The sequence below is a fragment of the Salvelinus alpinus genome, chromosome 6, assembly GCF_045679555.1.
Source record: "Salvelinus alpinus chromosome 6, SLU_Salpinus.1, whole genome shotgun sequence".
Lineage (NCBI taxonomy): Eukaryota > Metazoa > Chordata > Actinopteri > Salmoniformes > Salmonidae > Salvelinus > Salvelinus alpinus.
Window position 1 is genome coordinate 62,115,485 of NC_092091.1, and position 24,510 is coordinate 62,139,994.

The following is a 24,510-nucleotide window of genomic DNA, read 5'->3' on the forward strand; positions in this document are numbered from 1 at the left end:
TTCACCAGGCATTAGACGAGACTCTGAAGGAAAATAAAGACTTCCTGATAGACTACCATCAGGGGGGTCTCCCACCACTCTCTGTGAAGGCTGAAGCCTAAGGTGACCTGCTCTGTTCATCATGGATACTGTGGTGTTTGTATCATAGGAACAGGAGGGTCTATCTCTATCAGCCCCAGGCCCTGTATCATCCCTGCACTGAGACTGTGAAGAGAAGGGTCTGGGCTGCGGACTGGATCCCTGACTGGAGCCTCCGTCTCTCTGATGACCACCAGGACTGTTGTTCAGTCCACCTGTCCACTGGTTGTGTTCTGTGTAGTGGTGGAATCTCTGTTCCTCGTGGGTCGGTCCTGGTTCCGACTCGGGAAGGAAGATCGATGGCTCCTGATCCAGGGTGCTGGGTCTGGGTTTGTGACCAGCCGTTTCAGAGGTCCACTCTCTCCTGCCAGCAACACCAGATATCAGCGGGTCCTCATGGACTACAGACTAAACACAAATTGTACAAAAGAGCATATAAAAAGGTTCATATAAGAAACTCTGCTGTAGACACAGAAACATGACATATAATAAAATGTTAAACCACAGTCAAGCCTCTCTCTAACACTGAGACTCAAGTACCTAACAATATGGAGCCATTGGAGTTAATTATTTAAAACATTTACATATGTGTTAATTCGAGAATTAAGTATAATGTTTTGGTTCGACTGAAATAAAGGAAACTCAGTCCCTGCAATAATACAAAAATAACCAAGTCAGTCAGCACAGTCAATTTTGTATTTTATTTCAACAAAATGGTAATACGCTCACAATGTAAAGTACAGTACTTTTTATTGCACAAAACAATGAGTAGGGCTGTGGTGGTCATGACATTTTGTCAGCTGGTTGTCATGCAAAAGCCTGCTGGTCTCATGGTAATTGACCAGTAATGAACATAAACACGTTGAGTAACTCCAGCCCTCCATGCATACAAGCTGCTGATGAACTTCGGAACATCTACATTTAAAAATACAGAATAAATCAATTGAATATACGCCATCACAACAAAGCCACGATTTATTTTAGGCCAGTCTAAAGAAACATGATGTGAAGAAAATGTATTTCAGAAGAATAGAATGAGTTGCCCTACTGTATACTGTCAAAAATAAATATCATTTTATGGCTATGCGCCATGCTGTAGGCTTGTTCATTTAGCATATGATATGCATATGACTTACAAGATATGCTTATAAGTCCCATGCCATTATTTTATATTATATGATTTTATAGTAAGAAGATTATAATTTAACTTAAAATAGAAATTATATTTTTCCCATTCCGGTGGAGTGCGCATATGAAGTGTCTATGTTGAGCATAAAAGTCATCATTTGAAACAGGTCCTATATGCCAGATTTTCTGTAATTTGGCAACTTTAGTTGTGAATGATACAAACCTTACAATGCCTTAGAAATCAAAAGGTATGGGCTGCATGATGCGACGATAGGCTATTGACGATTTTGAGAAAGTCACAAAAAAAAGCTTGTGCTCTGTTCCTTGCCTCAGGCTGCACATGCTGTTCTCTCCAGCTCTCATCAAGTGATTATTATTTCACCAGACTATTCTCAATTTAATCTTAACTAATATGTAAAATGAGTTTCGATTTAGAAGGGCCCATTATCACATTTGCAGAAACAGGGACAAGAGAAGAAAATGCATATCATCCGTATCGAATAGCGAATGGAGATCACTTTCCCGCAGCTTGGTCCCATTTCGGGGAAACTACTTCATGTGATAGATATTCTGCCCAAACTCTGCATGCCATGGGCACTACAATCCTGTTCCTACAGCTACCCAGTGCTTAATTTGGAAAACCAAGTGAAATATGTCAGGGAACATCGATAGTAACATATTTTCACAACGAAACTGTCTGCTGTATTTCATTAAACTGTTGACAGCCCCCTCTCCCCTCTCTGTGCGCTGAAGAATGGCATGAAGGAAAGCGGGGAGGAGATGGAAAGGCATGGTGGTGAGATATTCTGTAGCTAAAGGTAACATATCAGCCTATTAATTATGAAAAATATAAAACTATTACTAGGCTATACAAAATCAAATAAAAATTCACTATAATGTAGACTGAATTTGTTTTATTTAGGCTAGGCCAATTTTGTACCAAAGATATCTTATCAGTTTTTTATGAAAAATGTTTCCACTCAGATTCAACCTGTTGTTGAACTAATTTATTCAAATTGATCAATCAATCACAGTGAGGTGAGTTTTAAAAGCACATACTGTTTTGATGATAAGTGTTTAATGTGATTTTCGATTACATTTGCATTGATGTCAGAGTGGCTAGAAGGGCAATAGAGCCCTGAGTACCAGGCCATTAGCGACCTGATGATCGTTACCGAGTTGGGTACTACGAACATATGTCCAGAGTGCTTAAAAGGAGATTACCATGACTGGTCACATAGAATTTTATTGCGGTCATGACGCATGAATGCTGGATTACCGCAACAGTCCTAGTGACATGGAGAATAACTTTTATCACTATGGTAACAGTTGACCTTTTCTGTAAATCTGGTACCCTTCTCTTTGATAAAATGAATTTGAGAATACTTTGGAAAAGGTTCAACATTACAGTACACACAGCTTCATTACTTTATGCCAAGTAAACATTAATTAAGGCACTATCATTTCCTCATTATCAAACACCATGATAAGGTTGTCACTCTTCATCAGTGAAACATTTTTACAGACACTATCACACCAACCATCACAATATCATCTACTCTGCCTTATCATACTCATTCTTCCCTCATGTCACCTCATCCAGCTCCCCACTACATCAAAAAACCAACATAATTAACTACAAACTAACTAATACTACATTATATGTCACTATACATGGCCCGTGTGCATTTTCTGCTGGTGTAACCTGAGGTAGCTCCTCTCTGAGAACCTCTTCTCGCAGTGCATACAGGCGAACGGCCTCTCTCCCGTGTGGACCTTCAGGTGCCTCTTCAGGCTGGACGTGTGGGAGAAACTGACCCGGCACAGGTGGCAGCCAAACGGTTTCTCCCCTGTGTGGACCCTCTGGTGCCTCTTCAGGCTGGATGAGTGGGAGAAACTTACCCGGCACAGGTTGCAGCTGAATGGTTTCTCCCCTGTGTGCATCCTCTGGTGGATCTCCACCTGTTGGGGGAAACTGAACGCTTTCCCACAGAACGAACATGGGAATCGCTTCTCTTTGGCGCCACCACCTTTACTGATTCCATCTCTACTACTGTCATTTGTCAATGGGCTTGTGTAGCCATTTAGTGTTGAGGCACTGGCATTGTCTGAGGTCTGGTTTAACATTAGGGGAGTGTGAGGAGGATGAAGGCCAGGGAGTGTCTGTGTTGTTGCAGGGTCCATGTTCCAGTTGATAGATCCTATAGCAGGCAGGCTGAAGGCAGCACCTGTTAGGTGGTTAACCTGAGGCGCCATCAGTCTCTCTGAATCACAACTATAGGAGCAGGACGGAGCATCGCTAGCAGAGTCTGTGTCTGTTCTCTCCTGCCGCATACAGACACCACCTCGTCCTCGCAGACCAAATCTACGCCTCGCCCTGGTCCCAGCCAGTCTGTTGTCATGGAAATTAAGTTTGGCTGTTGTTTTGTGTTCGACAGTCTGTTTTGGGTTGTGGTTAACAGTGTTGTTCCCCAGCTCGACATTAGGGACTCTGTCCCATCCACTGATCTCCACTATGTCGCCTCTGGCCCTGGACAGCTCGGTGATGTCGTCCCCTCGACCCTTGGCTGCTCCGGTCTGGGAATCCAAGATGGCCGCCCAGTCTCCTCTTTTAACCTCCAGCCAACCACCTGAAGGAAGAGGTTACAAAATATACTTTTTTTAAAACATGGCAGAGAAAACTCTACATATGGAATTGTTTTCGTCAATTACCTGGTCAAATTCATGCATTGTGTTTTTTGTTGTATTGATTTAATTTTCTGAAAAAATAATAGCCAGGCACATCACTATTCCCATTGAAGATATATTACTGTATGTAGGCTATATGTATTTCTTTCTTACCTTGCTCCCCCATCTTTAGTCCACTTAACAGGTCAATGCTCTCTGGTACGTCTTCTATGGTCTCCTCTTTGACCAGCAGCAGATCAGGCTTCCCATCCTCCATGTCTACTGGCTGTAAGAGATACAGAGTGAGAGGATGTTGGATCAAGAAATCTGATACGAGCACCCTGCTATGAAGCATCTTCTGGTTGGGCAATGAGAGTTTGCTATGAGCACTATACAAACATGTTAGGTGATTTGATACTATGCAAACATGTTAGTTGAGTTTAATACTTGATACTCTTTAATGGTTTAATAAATGAAAACATGGTCCCACACTTAAGACAAAATGAATCAAGACCAGGGCCCGCATCCACAAAGTGTCTCAGAGTAAAAGTTCTCCTACTCTTATGGGTAAAAATAAAAGCTATGCTTGAAGAATCTTTAGTCATAAGAGTCCTACCTAGTCCACAGATATTTAGGAGAACTCATGAGCTGTTCTAACTAGTTGAGTTACCAGCAAGTGTCTAGATAATAGAAAAGGGCAGCGAGTCAGTGGTTCCTGCACCATATGCAATTACTTTGGAGTTGTTGAAAGAATGTGTTGATATTTCTATATGATCAATCCAGAAATAATCTAGACCTACCTGCAACAGTATCTCTTGCGCTTTTGACAATGATTTCACCTGATAAGCCGAAATTGTTTTAACCACTAGGCTAACAAATAATCCCAATTTTCTTTTGATTATTTCAATAACCTACATTGTTATTTCATCTTCATCTTGATAGACATTCAGTCTACCTTTAAAAAATATACTTAAATTGGGTATGCCTTTAGGTTTGGAGATTGAAAGCATCTAGATGATGTTGCACAAAACGTTTGAAAGGTCTATAATTTTCACATGATAAGGCCTACGTTAACTTTGATTATGTTTGATGGAAATGATAGACTATTCAAACGTTTCATGCAACATTATCGGCAAGTGAGTTGATGCCTACTGTGCCAAAGCGATTTAGAGTTGTTAAACGGTAGTGACGAGTGTGTGTTGATATAACGGTAATAGCCTATTAATATAATTCCGCTTTTAACAACCATCAGAATTGGTTAAAAAAAGTTATGCATGCCAAAATATTAGGCAAGAATTAAGTTTAGGCAAAGTAATTGTATTAGGTGAAAATTATATTAAACATTTTACCATTACAACATTTGATGGTTGTCTGAAGCATTCTATAGTCCAAAACTGGCAATGCCTTATCGCGATGTGTTATTCCCCATAATTCTAATTCTTATGACCGAAAAGAGCTTCTGGATATCAGAACAGCGATCACTAACCTCGATTTGGATGAATATTTCTACTTCAACGAGTCAGAGGAGCCGAACATACTGCTCACCCCGGACCAGGCACTAATCCCGGAGACTCGGAAAATAAATAAATTGTGCAAGAGTGGCCAACATGCGGGCACCCTGACAGACTACGTCAGCGAGTACATAAACCACCTCTACCCTCCGTTCTATTGGCGAACGTACAATCACTGGAAAACAAACTGGGCGAGCTCCGTTCGAGACTATCCTATCAACAGCACCTAAAGAACTGTAATAACCCATGGTTCTCCGAGTCTTGGCTGAAGAAGAACATGGATAATATACATCTGGCTGGTTTTTCCATGCATTAGTAGGACAGAACGGCAGCATCCGGTAACCTCAAGGGGGAGGTGTATTTCTCTTTGTTAACAACAGCTGGTGCGATCTCTAAAATTAAGGTCTCGAGGTTCTGCTTGCCTAAATTAGAATATCTCATGATAAGCTGTAGACCATACTATTTACCAAGAGAGTTTATCTATATTTTTTGTAGCTGTCTATTTACCACCACAAACAGATGGGACTAAGACCGCACTCAACGAGCTGTATAGAGCCATAAGCAAACAAGAAAATTCACAAAATTCACAAGGCCGCAGGGCCAGATGGATTACCAGACGCGTACTCAGAGCATCCGCTGACAAACTGGCAAGTGTCTATACTGACATTTTCAACCTCTCCCTGACCCAGTCAGTAATACCTACATGTTTAAAGCACCATAGTCCCTGTGCCCAAGAACGCCTAGGTAACCAGTCTAAATGACTATCGCCTCGTAACACTCGCATATGTAGCAATGAAATGCTTTGAAACCATCACTCCAGACACCCTGGACTAACTCCAATTCGCATTCCGACCCAACAGATCCACAGATGACGCAATCTCTATTTCACTCCACACTGCCCTCTCCCACCTGGACAAGAGGTGAGAATGCTGTTCATTGACTACAGCTCAGCGTTCAACCCCATAGTGCCCTCAAAACTCATCACTAAGCTTAGTCCCCTCCTGTACTCCCTGTTCACCCGCGACTGCATGGATGTGCACACCATTAAGTTTGCTGACGACACGACGGTGGTAGGCCTGATCACTGACGACGATGAGACAGCCTATAGGGAGAAGGTCAGAGAAGTGGCAGTGTGGTGCCAGGACAACAACCTCTCCCTCAACGTCAGCAAGGCAAAGGAGCTGATCATGGACTACAGGAAACGGAGGGCTGAACACGGCCCCATTTACATCGACCGAACTGTAGTGGAGTGGATCGAGTGCTACAAGTTCCTCAGTGTCCACATCACTAAGGACCTATCATGGTCCACACACACACCAACACAGTCATGAAGAGGGACGACAATGCCTCTTCCCCCTCAGGAGGCTGAAAAGATTTGGCATGGGCCCTCAGATCCTCAAAGTCCTACAGCTGCACCCATGACAGCATCTTGACTGGCTTTATCACCGCTTGGTATGGCAACTGCTTGACATCCAACCGCAAAGCGCTATAGAGTGTAGTGCATACGGCCCAGTACCTCACTGGGGCCGAGCTCGCTGCCATCCAGGACCTTGATACCAGGCGGTGTCAGAGGAAGACCCTAAACATTGTCAAAGACCCCAGCTACTCAAGTCATAGACTGTTCTCTCTGCTACTGCAGGGCAAGCGGTACCGATGCACCAAATTCCACATGACCATTTAGTTACAGTAATTCGGCTTCTCCAAGCTCTGATGCTGCTGATCGTCATTAGTAGCCTACTAAACTTGCTAACTGCCTGGTACTCAGCACTATATTGTCCCTTTAATCACTCTGACATCAATGCAAATGTAATCGAAAATCTAATCAAACACTTCATGAGAACCCATGAGCTCATGTTGCACAACATTTCAATAAGCTATGCAATTCTGTGAGAAAACAGAGTGATGGCCTCTTAAAAAGAGGAGGATCCCATCAGCTTTCTATAGGCTAGGCCTACTATATTTATTTCTTAACTTTACTAATATTAGGCACATTGCTAATATTTACAACAGGAGTATAGCTTATGTGGCTGGCATGAAAATAAACCACGGGGAAAAACGTCCTCCATTCGCTATTTAAGTGCATAGATGACATGTATTTTTTCCGCTGCCCCTGTTTTGATAGGTGCATGATAATGGTCCATTCTAAATCAAAACAAATTTCACACATATTTTATTTTGTATATGTAAATACAATAGACTGATGAGTGACAATATTAGCCTATCACTTGTGAATGATATACAGTTGAAGTCGGAAGTTTACATACACTTAGGTTGGAGTCATTAGAACTCATTTTTCAACCACTCCACAAATTTCTTGTTAACAAACTAGAGTTTTGGCAAGTCGGTTAGGACATCTACTTTGTGCATGACACAAGTCATTTCCCCAACAATTGTTTACAGACAGATTATTTCACTTATAATTCACTGTATCACAAGTCCAGTGGGTCTGAAGTTTACATACACTATGTTGACTGTGCCTTTAGCTTCTTATGGCAGGGGGCAGTATTGAGTAGCTTGGATGAATAAGGTGCCCAGAGTAAACTGCCTGCTACTCAGCCCCAGAAGCTAAGATATGCATATTATTAGTAGATTTGATTAGAAAACACTGAAGTTTCAAACTGTTTGAATGATGTCTGTGAGTACAATAGAACTCATATGGCAGGCAAAAACCTGAGAAAAAAATCCAACCAGGAAGTGGGAAATCTGAGGTTTGTAGGTTTGCCTATCCAATATACAGTGTCTATGGGGTCATATTGCACTTCCTAAGGCTTCCACTAGATGTCAACAGTCTTTAGAACCTTGTTTGATGCTTCTACTGTGAAGGATGAGGGAATAAGAGCTGATTGAGTCAGGGCTCTGGCAGAGTGCCACGAGCTCACTCAGGCGCGCCCCCGTGAGAGTTAGCTGCGTTCCATCGCATTTCTACAGACAAAGGAATTCTCCGGTTGAAACATTATTGAAGATTTATGTTAAAATCATCCTAAAGATTGATTCTATACATCGTTTGACATGTTTCTATGAACTGTAATGGAATTTTTTTACTTTTCGTCTGGCCTGCGCGTCATCAATTTGGATTTTGGAACTAAACGTGCGAACAAAAAGGAGGTATTTGGACAAATTATGGATGTTATCTAACAAAACAAACATTTATTGTGGAGCTGGGATTCCTGGGAGTGCATTCTGATGAAGATCATCAAAGGTAAGTGAATATTTATAATGCTATTTCTGACTTCTGTTGACTCCACAACATGGCGGGTACCTGTATGGCTTGTTTTGGTCTCTGAGCGCTGTACTCAGATTATTGCATGGTGTAGTTTTTCCGTAAAGTTTTTTTGAAATCTGACACAGCGGTTGCATTAAGGAGAAGTTTATCTAAAGTTCCATGTAAAACACTTGTATCTTTTATCAATGTTTATTATGAGTATTTCTGGGATTTCTGTGGCTATCTGCAAAATCACCGGATGTTTTGGAATCAAAACATTACTGCACGTAACACGCCAATGTAAACTGAGATTTTTGGATATAAATATGCACATTATCGAACAAAACATAGATGTATTGTGTAACATGATGTCCGGTGAGTGTCATCTGATGAAGATCATCAAAGGTTAGTGATTCATTTTATCTATATTTCTGCTTTTTGTGACTCCTCTCTTTGGCTGGAAAAATGTCTGTGTGTTTTTTTGACTTGGCTCTGAACTAACATAATCATATGTTGTGCTTTCACTGTAAAGCCTTTTTGAAATCGGACACAATGGGTAGATTAACAAGAAGTTTATCTTTCATTTGCTGTATTGGACTTGTTAATGTGTGAAAGTTTCCTCCGTGTTTCCTCCGACACATTGGTGTGGCTGGCTTCCGGGTTAAGTGGGCATTGTGTCAAGAAGCAGTGTGGCTTGGTTGGGTTGTGTTTCGGAGGACGCACGGCTGTCGAACTTTGCCTCTCCCGAGTCTGTACAGGAGTTGCAGCGATGAGACAAGACTAACTACCACGAAAATGGGGTAAAAAAAAGAATAATAACAAAATATAAAAATAAAAAGCATTACATGCATAATCGCATTTGTGATCACTTTTGATAATGGTGTTTTCCGCTAATGTAACATTTGCGCTTATAGCCTACTGCCGTGTGCGCATTGCTGCGCTTATAATTTGAAGAAATAGCATAATAGTTTATCAACATTTTAAGATAAACGTTCTGATGTGTTGTATCAGCCACAATGCTTAAAGTTTTTTGATGCTAGTGGTTGTATTAATTTGTGATCTATCGCATCCCACAACTGTCCCAGACTATGTTTGGAATATTTATTTCTTGCAGAGAATATAATAGACCAACTTTTGTACTATGGGCGATAGTAGATTGACATAGGCTAGAGCTTTTGCTGTACGTTAGGCCTACTCATCTTGTTAGCTGACGAAAAGTAAATGTGAACAGTTCTTCCAATATCTTCAATATGCACTTCGGAATTGGATATGGACGTGCGAAGTTGCGTCCTCGATGTGTCTGTCTTCACTTGTAGCCTGTGAGAAAGACCAGATCAGGTGATGGAGAGCCGTGTGAGTGATTCAGAGCAGGCAGCACTCAGGGAGAAGGGCTGCAAAAGGCATGGATTTTTGTTAGGGCGCATTATGGCCACACAAAGGGGATGCCCCCGGGAAATTCGAGGCATTACAAGTTGCTTCTCAAATTGTGAATAAGAGACTGACGAAGTGTGTACAGCCTGCGCAAAAAAACAAAGCAGAGCACATGCCTTTCAAGCAACTTTTTTCATATCATCGTTAGAGTCGTATCATGCAGCCTTACGATGAAAATCAAAACATACAGCCCAACGTTTGTAGAACAACTAAAGATACATTAATAACTCTAAATTAAGCATATAGGAGTACCTATTTATTTGTTAACAGCTCAACACAGAATAGCCGCATGTGCGCACTCCCTCAAATCGTTTGGAGAAAATATCCTTTCTATTTTATTCAGCTTTGTTCAATTGTATTCTTGTTACTATAAAATAATGCCATGGAATTCTAAGCAAATATTGCCTGCTAAATGAACTAGTGTAGCCCACAGCCATTTGGCATATCCAGATCAGGACCTAACATAAGGACATGCTATTCTGTTCTTCTGAAATACACTACATTTTCTTCATATCATGCTTCTTTTGACCTGTCTAAAATAAATAATGGATTGGTTGTGAAGGTGTAGGCTATATTACATGGATTTATTAGACTTTTTAAAATGTAGATGTTCCAAAGGTCTGCATCAGTGCCTTGTGTGGAAGCCAGGAGATGCTAAATGTGTTTATCAAATCAAATTGTATTTGTCACATGCGGCGAATACAACAGGTGTAGACCTCACAGTGAAATGCTTACTTACAAGCCCTTAACCAACGATGCCGTTTTAAGAAAATACCTAAAAAAATAAAAGTTTTAAAAAGTATGAGATAAGAAAAACAAATAATTAAAGAGCAGCAGTAAATAACAATAGTGGGGCTATATACAGGGGGTACCAGTACAGAGTCAATGTGTCAATGTGCGGGGGCACCGGTGTCGAGGTAATTGAGATAATTATGTACATGCAGGTAGGGTTGTTGAAGTGGCTATGCATAGATAATAACAGGAATAGGTTTTGTCGTGCCCTCTTCACGACTGTCTTGGTGTGCTTGGACCATGTTAGTTTGTTCGGTGATGTGGACGCCAAGGAACTTGAAGCTCTCAACCTGCTCCACTACAGCCCCGTCTATGAGAATGGGAATGTGCTCTGTCCTCTTTTTCCTATAGTCCACAATCAACTCCTTTGTCTTGATCACGTTGAGGGACAGGTTGTTGTCCTTGCACCACATGGTCAGGTCTCTGACCTCCCTATAGGCTGTCTCATCATTGTCTGTGATCAGGCCTACCACTGTTGTCATCAGCAAACTTAATGATGGTGTTGGAGTTGTGCCTGGCCGTGCAGTCATGAGTGAACAGGGAGTACAGGAGGGGACTGAGCACGCACCCCTGAGGGGCCCCCGTGTTGAGGATAAGCGTGGCGGATGGGTTGTTACCTACCCTTACCACCTGGGTGCGGCCCGTCAGGAAGTCTAGGATCCAGTTGCAGAGGACGGTGTTTAGTCCCAGAGTCCTTAGCTTAGTGATGAGTTTTGAGGGCACTATGGTGTTTGAACACTGAGCTGTAGTCAATGAATAGCATTCTCACATAGGTGTTCCTTTTGTCAAGGTGGGAAAGGGCAGTGTGGATTGCATTATCTGTGGATCTGTTGGTGCGGTATGCAATTGGAGTGGGTCTACGGTTTCTGGGATAATGGTGTTGAGCCATGACCAGCCTTTCAAAGCATTTCATGGCTACAGACGTGAGTGCTACGGGTCGGTAGTCATTTAGGCAGGTTACCTTAGTGTTCTTGTCCACAGGGACTATGGTGGTCTGCTTGAAACATGTTGGTATTACAGACTCAGACAGGGAGAGGTTGAAAATGTCAGTGAAGACACTTGCCAGTTAATCAACGCATGCTCGGAGTACACGTCCTGGTAATCCGTCTGGCCCAGCGGCCTTGTGAATGTTGACCTGTTTAAAGGTCTTACTCACATCGGCTGCGGAGAGCGTGATCACACAGTCATCTGGAACAGTTCATGCTCTCATGCATGTTTCAGTGTTACTTGCCTCGAAGCGAGCATAGAAGTTATTTAGCTCGTCTGGTAAGCTCGTGTCACTGGGCAGCTCTCGGCTGTGCTTCCCTTTGTAGTCTGTGATAGTTTGCAAGCCCTGCCACATCCGACGAGCGTTTATGTTAATTAATGGTCAATCACCGTGAGACCGACAGTTATTTGCTTGACAATCACCGGCTGACAAAATTTTGTGACCGCCACAGCCCTAGTTTGGAACCAACAGGACCCTGAACAGCTTCTATCCATAAAGCCATAAGACTGTTAAATAGTGAGTTAAATAGTTAACCAAATAGCTACCTGGACTATCTTTATTGACCTTTTTGCACTAACTTTTCTGACTCATCACATACGCTGCTGTTTATTATCTGTCCTGTTGACTAGTCACTTCATTCCTAGTTATTTGTACATATCTACCTCAATTATCCTAGTACTGGTACCCCATGTATCATTACTCATTCTGTATTTATTATTATTCTGTTATTACTTTTCTATTATTTCTCTATTTTCTTTCTCACTGCATTGTTGGGAAGGGCCTATAACAATGTCAATGAGCGTCACCACTATCTTTCCATTATGGTACCTCAAACTGTCATGATTACCAGCTGAGAAACTTTTAAGAGTTGATTTTACTCCTGGCTCAGAGTTGGTCTTACCAGTGTTTAAACATCATCCTAAAAACTATTCTGAGCTTAGAGGTTTTTTGTTGTCTTAAAACAGGTTTTAACCAAATTCCTATGCCCTTTTCTGAGACGCTTTGTGGCTACGGCCCCAGGGTAGTCTCAGAGTAGAAGTGCTGATCGAGGATCAGGTCCCCATCTGTCTATATTGTCTTATTCATTATGATCTAAAAGGAAAAACTGATCCTAGTTCAGCACTCCTACTCTGAGAGGCTTTGTGGATACGAGCTCTGACCTAATACCATTCAGACAGTAGTTTACAGTTGGCTCACCTCAGTGAGACTGTGTGTGGTCCTGTGCTGCTCAGCTGGTTCTTCTGTGGTTTCAGGAGGAGGTGTAGTCTGGTTGTCCTCCATGACCATGTTCCCCTCAGGGTTCCCCAGACCCTCCTCACACCCCTCCTTCTTCACCAGCAGCACCTCTGGACCCTCCTCCTCCTAGAAGAGAGGTGATACAGATTACACAGACATACACTCCCTCAGGTACGTATACACACACAGACACTTTCAACATGGAGTGTTTACCCATCCTCACTACATGTACTGTAGTTACAGAATGACTTCATTGTTAAACCCATTATGGTGGACATAAATATGACGTTGTTGGTAAAAAAGTCAGCTATGATAAGTCATTATCAGACAAACCAGACTAAACTATTTTGACGTGTACAGTAGGTGTTTGTTAGTGTGTGGGTATGTGTAGGTATATTTAGTAAGCATATATTGGTTAAAAAGCACTGTCGGGTATATGCAGAATAGGGTGTGATGTATACTAAAGAGAGTCTCAATGAATGTCTTAGAATGAAAAGTTTTAAATACACAATATATAAACCACACCAACGTCTCAACTAAAAATCTGCATGAACTTGATGAAACTGCATTCATTTACACATAAAAAATAAAGTAGTTGAATAGAAGTAATGATAAAGGCATTTGTGAGTATCATATAGCCTAAACTTCTTGAAGAACAATCTGGCCTTAATGGTCATGTACTCTCTCCACCCGGCACAGCCAGAAGAGGATTGGCCACCCCTCAGTCTTCTCTACGTTTCTTCCTAGGTTCCTGCCTTTCTAGGGAGTTTTTCCTAGACACCGTGCTTCTACATCTGCATTGTTTACTGTTTGGGGCTTTAGGCTGGGTTTCTGTATAGCACTTTGTGACAACTGCTGATGTAAAAAGGGCTTTATAAATACATTTGATTTTTATTTGATGTAACAGACTTTTTAGTGTTAATAGATTTTTATTTATTTTTATTTAACTAGGCAAGTCATTTAAGAACAAATTCTTATTTACAATAATGGTCTAACCCGGACAACGCTGGGCCAATTGTGCGCCGCCTTATGGGACTCCCAATCACGGCCGGTTGTGATACAGCCTGGAATCGAACTGTCTGTTGTGACGCCTCTAGCACTGAGATGCAGTGCCATAGACCGCTGTGCCTTAGACCGCTGGCTTATATATCACAAAATGTCTGGACGCAATATTTTACTCAGGAATATTCAACACTGAAATCTGTTACTCTCATTATTCCAAATGCATCTGTGGATCTTTTCTGTTGACAACAATAGATATTAACATTTGTCCTTTAATGATTGGAATGATTACAAATCACGTTACATATTGCTTAACATGTCAGTTACATATTGCAATATAATTTTGGGACAATATTATATCAATATCTGACTCCAATTACTGATTTAAAAAAATAAATTAAAAAATAATATAATTTTTTATTATTATTATACATTTTTTGCTACTGTAGGTAGCTTCAGCTGGCGCTAGTCGGCTGTACCTGCGCAAAAACTCCCAATATTTTTCATCCTATAGCTTGTTCTCCATCTTCTTTTTAAATAGTGAGCCAACATGTTTTCAGCACTTATTTCCCTGATTCATCAGAACTCAATTTCTCATGCTCTCTCCTATCTCTGACGCAGACATATAGTGAGCAATACGTTTGGAACATCAAATCGCAATATCGAATCGGAATACATATTGAATTGTGAGAAGTGTGATAAATATTTTATCGGCACCTAAGTATTGTGATAATATCTTATGAGGTCCCTGGCAATTCCCAGCCCTACTTTCTATGTTATATAGTGGAATGTTTTCTGCTGGTGTATCCTGAGGTAGCTCGTCTCCCAGAACCTCTTCCCACAATGCGTACATGTGATGGGCTTTAGCAAACTACAGTATCTTCTGTCGAGGGAGGAGCTGGTTTTCAGAGTGTATATTTATTACTTTTAACACATTTCTGTTACTTTTCTATTAGCTCTCTATTTTCTCTCTCTGCATTGTTGGGAAGGGCTGTAAGTAAGCATTTCACCGTTGGTCCACACCTGTTGTTTACAAACCATGTGACAAATAACATTCGATTTGATTCAGCAATATTGGTGACCAGGGTGGGATCATTTCGATACGCTTTGGCTAGTCAAACATTGGCTAGCTTTCAATAAATTGGCTGGACACAAATGCTCCTAAAGAAGGTGTAATAATGAAGCATGTGTTGATGACAGTTCTACTGTCTCCAGAGGCCCAGGCTTTTGGCATAGATGGTAAAAGATCTCTGGACAAACATTGTATGTCTGTGATTGATAGGTTACACTATATTTAGATACTGAGACACCTTTGCTATTTGTCTCCATAATCAATAAATGGTGGAACACTATTTGTGACGGTGTTCTTTGTTCGGGTGTACAGTGCATTCGGAAAGTATTCAGACCTCTGGACTTTTTCTATATTTTCTTACATTACAGCCTTATTCTAAAATTGATAAAATTATTTTTCCCCCTCATCAATCTACACACAACGCTCCATAATGACAAAGCAAAAATAGGTTTTTGGAAATGTTTACACATGTATCTTTTTTTTAAATAAAAATAAATAAAATAGATATCACATTTACATAAGTAGTACTTTGTTGAAGCGCCTTTGGCAGTGATTACATCCTCGAGTCTTCTTGGGTATGACGGTACAAGCTTGGCGCACCTGTATTTGGGAAGTTTCTCCCATTCTTTTCTCCAGATCCTCTCAAGTTCTGTCAGGTTGGATGGGGAGTGTCGCTGCACAGCTATTTTCAGGTCTCTCCAGAGATGTTCGATCGGGTTGGCTGTGTGCTTAGGGTCGTTGTCCTGTTGGAAGGTGAACCTTCGCCCCAGTCTGAGGTCCTGAGCGCTTGGAGCAGGTTTTCAAAAAGGATCTTTCAGTACTTTGCTCCGTTCATCTTTCCCTCGACCCTGACTAGTCTCCCAGTCCCTGCCGCTGAAAAACATCCCCACAGCATGATGCTGCCACCACCATGCTTCACCGTAGGGATGGTGCCAGGTTTCCTCCAGATGTGACGCTTGGTATTCAGGCCAAAGCGTTCAATCTTGGTTTCATCAGGCCAGAGAATCTTGTTTCTTGGTCTGAGAGTCTTTAGGTGCCTTTTGGCAAACTCCAAGCGGGCTGTCATGTGCCTTTTACTGAGGAGTGGCTTCCGTCTGGCCACTCTACCATAAAAGCCTGATTGGTGGAGTGCTGCAGAGATGGTTGTCCTTCTGGAAATTTCTGGTTTTTGCTCTGACATGCACTAACAACTGTGGGACCTTATATAGATGTGTGTGCCTTTCCAAATCATGTCCAATCAATTGAATTTAACACAGGTGGACACCAATCAAGTTGTAGAAATAGCTCAAAGATGATCAATTGAAACAAGATGCACCTGATCTCAATTTCGAGTCTCATAGCAAAGGATCTGGATACTTATGTAAATAAGGTATTTCAGCTTTAAAAAAAAATGTATTAGCAAAAATGTTAAAAAAAAACTGTTTTCGCTTTTTCATTAATCGGGTATTGTGTGTAGATTGATGAAGAAAAACATTAATTTAATATATTTTTAAATAAGGCTAACGTAACAAAATGTGGGAAAACTCAAGGGGTCTGAATACTTTCCGAAGGCACTGTATATGCACGAAACATACATTATGGAAAATTTGTCTCACATTCAATCATAGTTAGTAGAATAATGAATGGATTGGCAAGATTTTGTCACTGTCCACTTTTAGAAGGTTAGTAGGAAAGTTAATCATTTAAACCACCTAAATATACTCACATTCACTGAAACTTATAAAAAACTAAAACATATTTCCCAACTGCTTTTTCTATAATCCTAAAAGCTCTTTATCATTCTCCATACCAATGTATCAAACATTATGCATGACCACCGTGAGATTGGGCAGCTGCAATTTGAGAACTCATCTGGTTTAGAAATCAAACTCTGGTTATCTTATTGCAAAGCACATTGTACAACTGTTTTTAGAGGAGATGTAATGAAAGGTATGCTATATGTATTGGTTAATATGCATATGCAGCCGTCATTTTTAGACCTCCATTCTAGCATTCATGACACACACATTTTTCTATCTACATGCTTTTATTTGGGTTTCTATGCAAATTATACTATTGTTTATTTAAGCTTGCAGCTAGTTACTTGAAATGAGACAAAACATTATTTAAAAAATTTGATTCACTGACAAAGCTAATGAAACACAAATTGACATTTACAGTAGCAGACTAGGCTAATCAAACTAACATTTGCTAGCTTTCAATAAATTGGCTAAACGGTAATTGAAGTTACCTCTTCATACGATCAAAACAATTGGTGTTGCATGCTGCATAATTGAAGTGCACTCAAACAGATATTTATCTTATTTCAGTCTTTGGAAGTTAGCTATATCTGTTCCTCTACATCATACAGCAGTTTGCGTTTTCACAAGAGGCAGTGTTTGCGTCGTAGATAGATGCAGGCCATTGGCTGCCTTCATCACAACGGGTATGTGATTAGTTCAAAGTTTAGCAGTTTCTAAAATTTGCCCAACAAAATTATGGAATATACTTATGAGAATTTAAAGTACCAACAAATGTAATAGTCATCATAATGTTTTACTGTTGTTAGGTTCTAATTCTCAGAGTAAACCACTCAACGAACATTATGAAAGCTTAACCAAGTTTATTCTTCCCAGAGGATCAATACAGCTGCATTAGACAAAAACATTTTCACACAAGCACTGATATTTAACTGTTCCTCATAGGCTGAGTCTCCTCCGACCCATCTGTACAAACATTGTTCTATACTGCTAGGCAGGACACCAGTGATACGGGCCATAAACTTTAATTTTTCCCTTTAAGGTGACCTGACCTGACCTCACACCCCCTTCATTACTAATCCATGGCTCTCCTCCCTTATCAATGCCTGCCACATGTATTCGCTTCCCTGCACTCAACACATTCCAAGCTTAATTGCACACACTATATACCTTCCTCCTATAACCATTAACTTCTGGTGTCGACCCTCTAAACCTCAGCACTCCATCAGTGACATGAATAAGTATATTTTCATATTCTCAGAACCCAACACTGTCATATACAAAAATCAGCTCCTCCCTAGACGGGGATCAATAAACTTCACATTTTTCGGCCCTCCACCTAGTCTATCTCATGTGAACCTTCAGGTGCCTCTTCAGATGGTGCTGGTGGGAGAACCTCTTCTCACACTGGAGGCAGCTGTAGGGTTTCTCCCCTGTGTGGACTCTTTGGTGCCTCTTCAGGTCACAAGCCTGGGCGAAGCATTTGTGACACTGGGTACAACTGAAGGGTTTCTCCCCCGTGTGGACCCTCTGGTGGATCTCCACCTTCTGGGGGCAGCTGAAGCCTTTGTTACAGAACATGCAGAGGTACCGTTTCTCTTTACTATTGCCTGATGTGGCTCCCCCTCCCTGAGCTCTAGCCTTGTCGTTTGAGTTCGATACCTGATCGAAAAGGATGTGGCCGTGAGAATCGAAAGGCCCAATCAACGTGGACACTGTGTCACGATCCCTGAGCGAATGTAAAGGGGAGTGGGTTGCGACATTTGGATTTGTCTCTGAGCTTTTCCTGTAATCTAAGAAACCTCTGCCCTGTGAGAGTCCGTATCCTAGGTGATTATCTGCATTCCATGTGGAAGGAACCTCACACTCCACTTTCACTTCATCTATGACCAAACCCTCCCCTTTCTTATCTAGGCACCCTTCAGAGTATACACTACTATTGTACCGGTTCCAGTCCCCTCTAGATAGATCAATCTCTAAACCCAAGGTCATATTGCCAGGGTCCATCTCTGTAGTGTAAGAACAAGACGGATCATCGAACGTGTCACCTGAGTCCCGATGGGACTGAACCACCTTCACGCTCGGGTCACCATGAAGTAAATACTCTGAGCCAGGAGCAGGATCAAATCCTGTGTGACAGACCAGTCTCCCTTGGTCTGATCTGTGGTCAGATCCTGTGTCTAGCCTTTGTGTTTCAGTTAAAGTCTCTGTGTCTGTCTCTGTCTTGAGAACGGCGTTCAGCGTTCCACTGACCTCCGTGATCCTGCGTCGGGTCCTGGGTTGCGCTGGGGCAGTGATAGGGTCCTCCGTGGGTACAGGGGACCCTCTAGCCTGGATGTCTCTGCTGTGACGTGTGTCCTCCTCTCCTTCAGACCTCTCCTGCTTGACCCCAGGACCTGCAGCCTCTGCAGACTGACAAAAGAAGAGAGGAGGTTATTACTGGTACTACAGTTGAATTGTATAACAATGTCGTAGGGAAGTCTTACAAGCTCCCATATGGCAGATGTACATGTAAGCAAGTAAATAGCTGAGGGGCGCTTTTCTGAAATAAACGGGCCAAATTTAGTTTACAATTTAATTGTAGACGTTTACGTAATACTACACTCACCTCTATCACGATAACATGCTGGGTTGAGGTTCCACTCAGCTCATCAACAGTGATTGGTGGGTCATCTCGCCATGTATTGTGTCCCGCTGGCTTTACAAAGCTCCTGTGACCTCCAGTGAGGTGTCCTTCACCTGAGAAAGTGAATGGGGGGGAAAGGTTGTTATGTCAGCTTCTGTCAATGCTCAACGCTATATTGAACACTATTGACAGTTTTGACACTGTCTAGAATTGGTAAGGATGTAAGGTAACACTTAGCATAACTGCTTGATATACTTTTTATTGATCAATGTATTATGTTCCATACAACACATTGCCTTCATTGATTAAATAATAGTAAATGCAGTAAATTAATCTGGTTAGGATTTGATATTGTTTCTTTGTTCAAGACAGTAATCTGGGGAATTATTGCATACTATCCAAAAACTGACCAAGACCCAATTCCAGGGTACGGGGCGACAGGCACTGAGTTATATACAGTTGAAGTCGGAAGTTTACATACACTTAGGTTCAACCACTCCACAAATTTCTTGTTAACAAACTATATTTTTGTTAAGTCGGTTAGGACATCTACTTTGTGCATGACAAGTATTTTTTCCAACAATTGTTTACAGACAGATTATTTCACTGTATCACAATTCCAGTGGGTCAGAAGTTTACAAACACTAAGTTGACTGTGCCTTTAAACAGCTTTGAAAATTCCAGAAAATTCTGTCATGGCGGTAGAGGCTTCTGATATGGACATAATTTGAGTCAATTGGAGGTGTACCTGTGGATGTATTCAAGGCCTACCTTCAAACTCAGTGACTCTTCGTTTGACATCATGGGAAAATCAAAAGAAATCAGCCAAGATCTCAGAAAAAAATTGTAGACCTCCACAAGTCTGGTTCATCCTTGGGAGCAGTTCCCAAACGCCTGAAGGTACCACGTTCATCTGTACAAACAATAGTACGCAAGTATAAACACCATGGGACCGCGCAGCCGTCATACCGCTCAGGAAGGAGACGCGTTCTGTCTCCTAGAGATAAACGTTCTTTGGTGCGAAAGGTGCAAATCAATCCCAGAACAACAGCAAAGGACCTTGTGAAGATGCTGGAGGAAACAGCTACAAAAGTATCTATATCCACAGTAAAACGAGTCCTATATCGACATAACCTGAAAGGCCGCTCAGCAAGGAAGAAGCCACTGCTCCAAAACTGCCATAAAAACGCCAGACTACGGTTTGCAACTGCACATGGGGACAAAGATCGTACTTTTTGGAGAAATGTCCTCTGGTCTGATGAAACAAAAATAGAACTGTTTGGCTATAATGACCATTGTTATCTTTGGAGGAAAAATTGGGAGACTTGCAAGCCGAAGAACACCTTTCCAACTGTGAAGCACGGGGGTGGCAGCATCATGTTGTGGGGGTGCTTTGCTGCAGGAGGGACTGGTGCACTTCACAAAATAGATGGCATCATGAGGGAGGGAAATTATCTGAATATATATATATAAGACATCAGTCAGGAAGTTAAAGCTTGGTCGCAAATGGGTCTTCCAAATGGACAATGACCCCAAGCATACTTCCAAAGTTGTGGCAAAATGGCTTAAGGACAACAAAGTCAAGGTTTTGGAGTGGCCATCACAAAGCCCTGACCTCAATCCCATAGAACATTTGTGGGCAGAACTGAAAAAGTGTGTGCGAGCAAGGAGGCCTACAAACCTGACTCAGTTACACCAGCTCTGTCAGGAGGAATGGGGCAAAATTCACCAAACTTATTGTGGGAAGCTTGTCGAAGGTTCCCTGAAACATTTGACCCAAGTTAAACAATTTAAAGGCAATGCTACCAAATACTAATAGACTGTATGTAAACTTCTGACCCACTGGGAATGTGATGAAAGAAATAAAAGCTGGAATAAATCATTCTCTACTATTATTATGACATTTCACATTCTTAAAATAAAGTGGTGATCCTAACTGACCTAAGACAGGGAATTGCTACTAGGATTAAATGTCAGAAATTGTAAAAAACGTAGTTAAAATGTATTTGGCTACGGTGTATGTAAAATTCCGACTTCAACTGTATGAATGGCGACAGGAACTGAGTTATATGAATAACGACAGGCACTGAATAATATATGAATGGCGACAGGCACCGAGCAATATATGAATGGAGACAGGCACCGAGCAATATATGAATGGCGACAGGCACCGAGCAATATATGAATGGCGACAGGCACTGAGAAATATTAGAATGGCGAAAGGCACTGAGAAATATATGAATGGCGACAGGCCGCGCAGCCTCTGCCTTCTGCGAAATGTACCTCTTGCCATTCCTCTGTATCGGTCGAGGATCTTGACACTACTGGGACGACTGGCGAGAACGCGCTCTCGCGTTGTCCTTTCTGCGCGCTCCCGTGACACCTTCATTTCCAGAAGCTGTAGTTTCCTACGCAATGCCCTGTTTTCTTTCTGGTTATGAGTTATTTCCAAACGAAACACTGCATAGTCGTCGTCTACGAGCTTACAGATATCTGCTACGGCTGCATTCGCTAGCACCTCCATGATGGAGGCTATTTGAGTGTGAAAAACCATACAGTCAGCCATTGTTAGCAGCTAACTAGCGTTACCTAAAAAAATTTATATCAACCAAGTCCTGCCTCCAACGCGAATTAAAGACTACATGGGGTAAGTATGTTATGCTGTGCAGTTAAATGAGTCATATTTTGAGTTCCATGTTGTCAATAAACGTCTTAATAGGAACAATAAAAACGCTAATGTGGAAATTCTTCTTGGTCACTGTTCACTTCCGTTTACACTGAAGAGAAAGGATGTTATTGGGTGGCGTCATAGCTCAAAGGGTGTGGCTAAATGAGAAGGATATGGGCGCTGTTCTTTGAATTACGGTACTGCTTATTATGTTACACATCAAATCTTCTTCTTCTTTAAGGTTTTATAGCAAACTACACCTATTGTGGTGTATTGCCTCCACCTACTGTACGGGGTATTGAAACAAAATATTCCATTGCGGGAAGGGGGTAAACCGAGATTATACAAAAAATACATCAAGATACCACTCCGCTCCTTCAGTCACAGTTCAAATCCCATCCCTTAACAGGCTCAGGTGCCTGTGAGGATGGAGCATTAAATCGACAGGATTCCTTGTAATGCCTCTGCTGTAAAATCCCTACATTCCTACATTTAAAAAAAAACCATGTTGAAGCAGTGAAGAGAGTGGCTGGGTACAGGGTGAGGGATCCTGAGAGGATTTCTGTGAGTAGGTAGAAACTAAGAGAGTGATGGAAATAATATGTGCTTCAGTAAGGTAGGTTTCTTGGCATTCATAGCTATGGTTGTCAATTGTACTGCATCAATTGATCTAAAGTCGCAGAAAATAGAGGTTATGGCGGCAGAGAAATATTTGGGATTGCGAGGTTTTACTGCAGAACAGTTGTAGGGGGTGTTGAGTGGTAGTGTTCTCTCCTCCCAGACCGTTAGATGTAGCTAGCAGGAGCAGATAGCTAAAACGCCTTTCCTGGCATGATGTGCTAGCAATACAGCTATCAGTTTATTCTAGGTAATAGTTTAAGAAGACAAAAATCTATAGGACAAGTACTGTAAATCTAATACAGTCATCAAGGCAGGACCCACTAATTTCATTCATACTGACAAATAAGAAATGCCACATTATCCCTGTCAATAATAGGATGATTGCAGAGCAGCCTGCCTCAGTCTGTCAGGATATTCATTTTCTATCACAAACTACATTGCTTTGCTGCGATTTATTTGATTCATTCTTGTCTCACATGATCTATTCAGCTCTCCTGTGTCCTGCTCCAAGAGATCAACCAAGTGTGATTCACCTGTAGTTTAAAGTACTTAAGAAATATTTTCAAGTATTTTTACTTAAGTAGTTTGAGGGTATCTGTACTTTACTATTTATATTTTTGACAACTTTTGCTTTTCTACATTCCTAAAGAAAATTATGTACTTTTTACTCCATACATTTTCCTTGACACCCAAAAGGTACTCTTTACATTTAGAATGCTTGGCAGGACAGGAAAATTATAAAATTCACACTTATCAAGAGAACATCCCTGGTCATCCCTACTGCCTCTGATCTGATGACTCACTAAACGCATGCTTCGTTTGTAAATAATGTCTGAGTGTTGGAGTGTTCCCCTGGCTTTCCGTAAATTAAAATAAGCAAGGAAATAATGCCGTCTGGTTTGCTTAATATAAGGAATTTGAAATGATTTATACTTTTACTTTTGATAATTAAGTAATATTTTAGCAATTACATTTACTTTTGATACTTAAGTATATTTCAAACCAAATACTTTTACTCAAGTAGTACTTCACTGGGTGACTTTCACCTCTACTCTAGTACTTTTCTATTAAGGTATCTTTACTTTTACTCAAGTATGATAATTGTGTACTTTTTCCACCACTGCTATTCACTGACTGCTAGCTAATGAAACACAAATTGGCATTTACAGTAGCTGGCTTGACTAGTCAGTCAGACATTGGCTAGCTTTCAATAAATTGGCTAAATTGTCTATGGAGTCTTCATACGATCAAAACAATTCGTATTGCATGCTACATATTTCAAGTGCACTCAAACAGATATTTATCTTATTTCAGTCTTTGGGAGCTAGCTATATCTGTTCCTCTTCCGACAGCAGCTCGCGTCTGACAGGTGACATTTGTTTTATATTACTATTTTAACATGGAATGTGGACAATTCTATGGCTTTTGCTAAAGATGGTAGAGTTCGTCTCTGGACCACACAAGCTTTAGATTGCATTCTGCTAAGGTCCTTGCCTCTCTCTACATCGGCCAGCTACATTGGTGACCAGGGTGGGATCCTTTCAATATACCTATAGGGCGTGGACACATGCGCCTAGAGAGAAGGGGTAATACTGAAGAATGCGGCGATAACAGTTCTACAGTCTCCATCAGAGGCCCAGGCTTTTGGTATAGATGGTAAAGCTCTCATGTCTGGACTGCAACATTGTAAGATTGTGCCCTCCACAGCACTTGATATACATTGATTGGTAGGTTACACTATATTTACAT

At 41.3% G+C, this 24,510-nt stretch overlaps 1 protein-coding gene and 1 long non-coding RNA gene across 2 annotated transcripts; one reads left to right on the top strand and one right to left on the bottom strand.

Moving 5' to 3' along the window:
* Positions 1-760: 760 nt before the first annotated feature.
* On the bottom strand, positions 761-22,340 carry LOC139577644 (uncharacterized). Its single transcript, XM_071404787.1, has 6 exons — positions 21,756-22,340; positions 19,455-19,585; positions 19,100-19,258; positions 12,995-13,159; positions 4,048-4,159; positions 761-3,836 (listed from the first exon to the last, which is right to left on the bottom strand). Exons 1-6 carry the CDS (start codon positions 22,036-22,038, stop codon positions 2,875-2,877), a joined length of 1,812 nt encoding a protein of 603 aa, XP_071260888.1. The 5' UTR covers positions 22,039-22,340; the 3' UTR covers positions 761-2,874.
* Positions 3,744-5,232, top strand: LOC139577663 (uncharacterized). Its single transcript, XR_011675355.1, has 2 exons — positions 3,744-3,848; positions 4,067-5,232. It is a non-coding gene; the product is annotated as an uncharacterized lncRNA (long non-coding RNA).
* Positions 22,341-24,510: the final 2,170 nt, after the last annotated feature.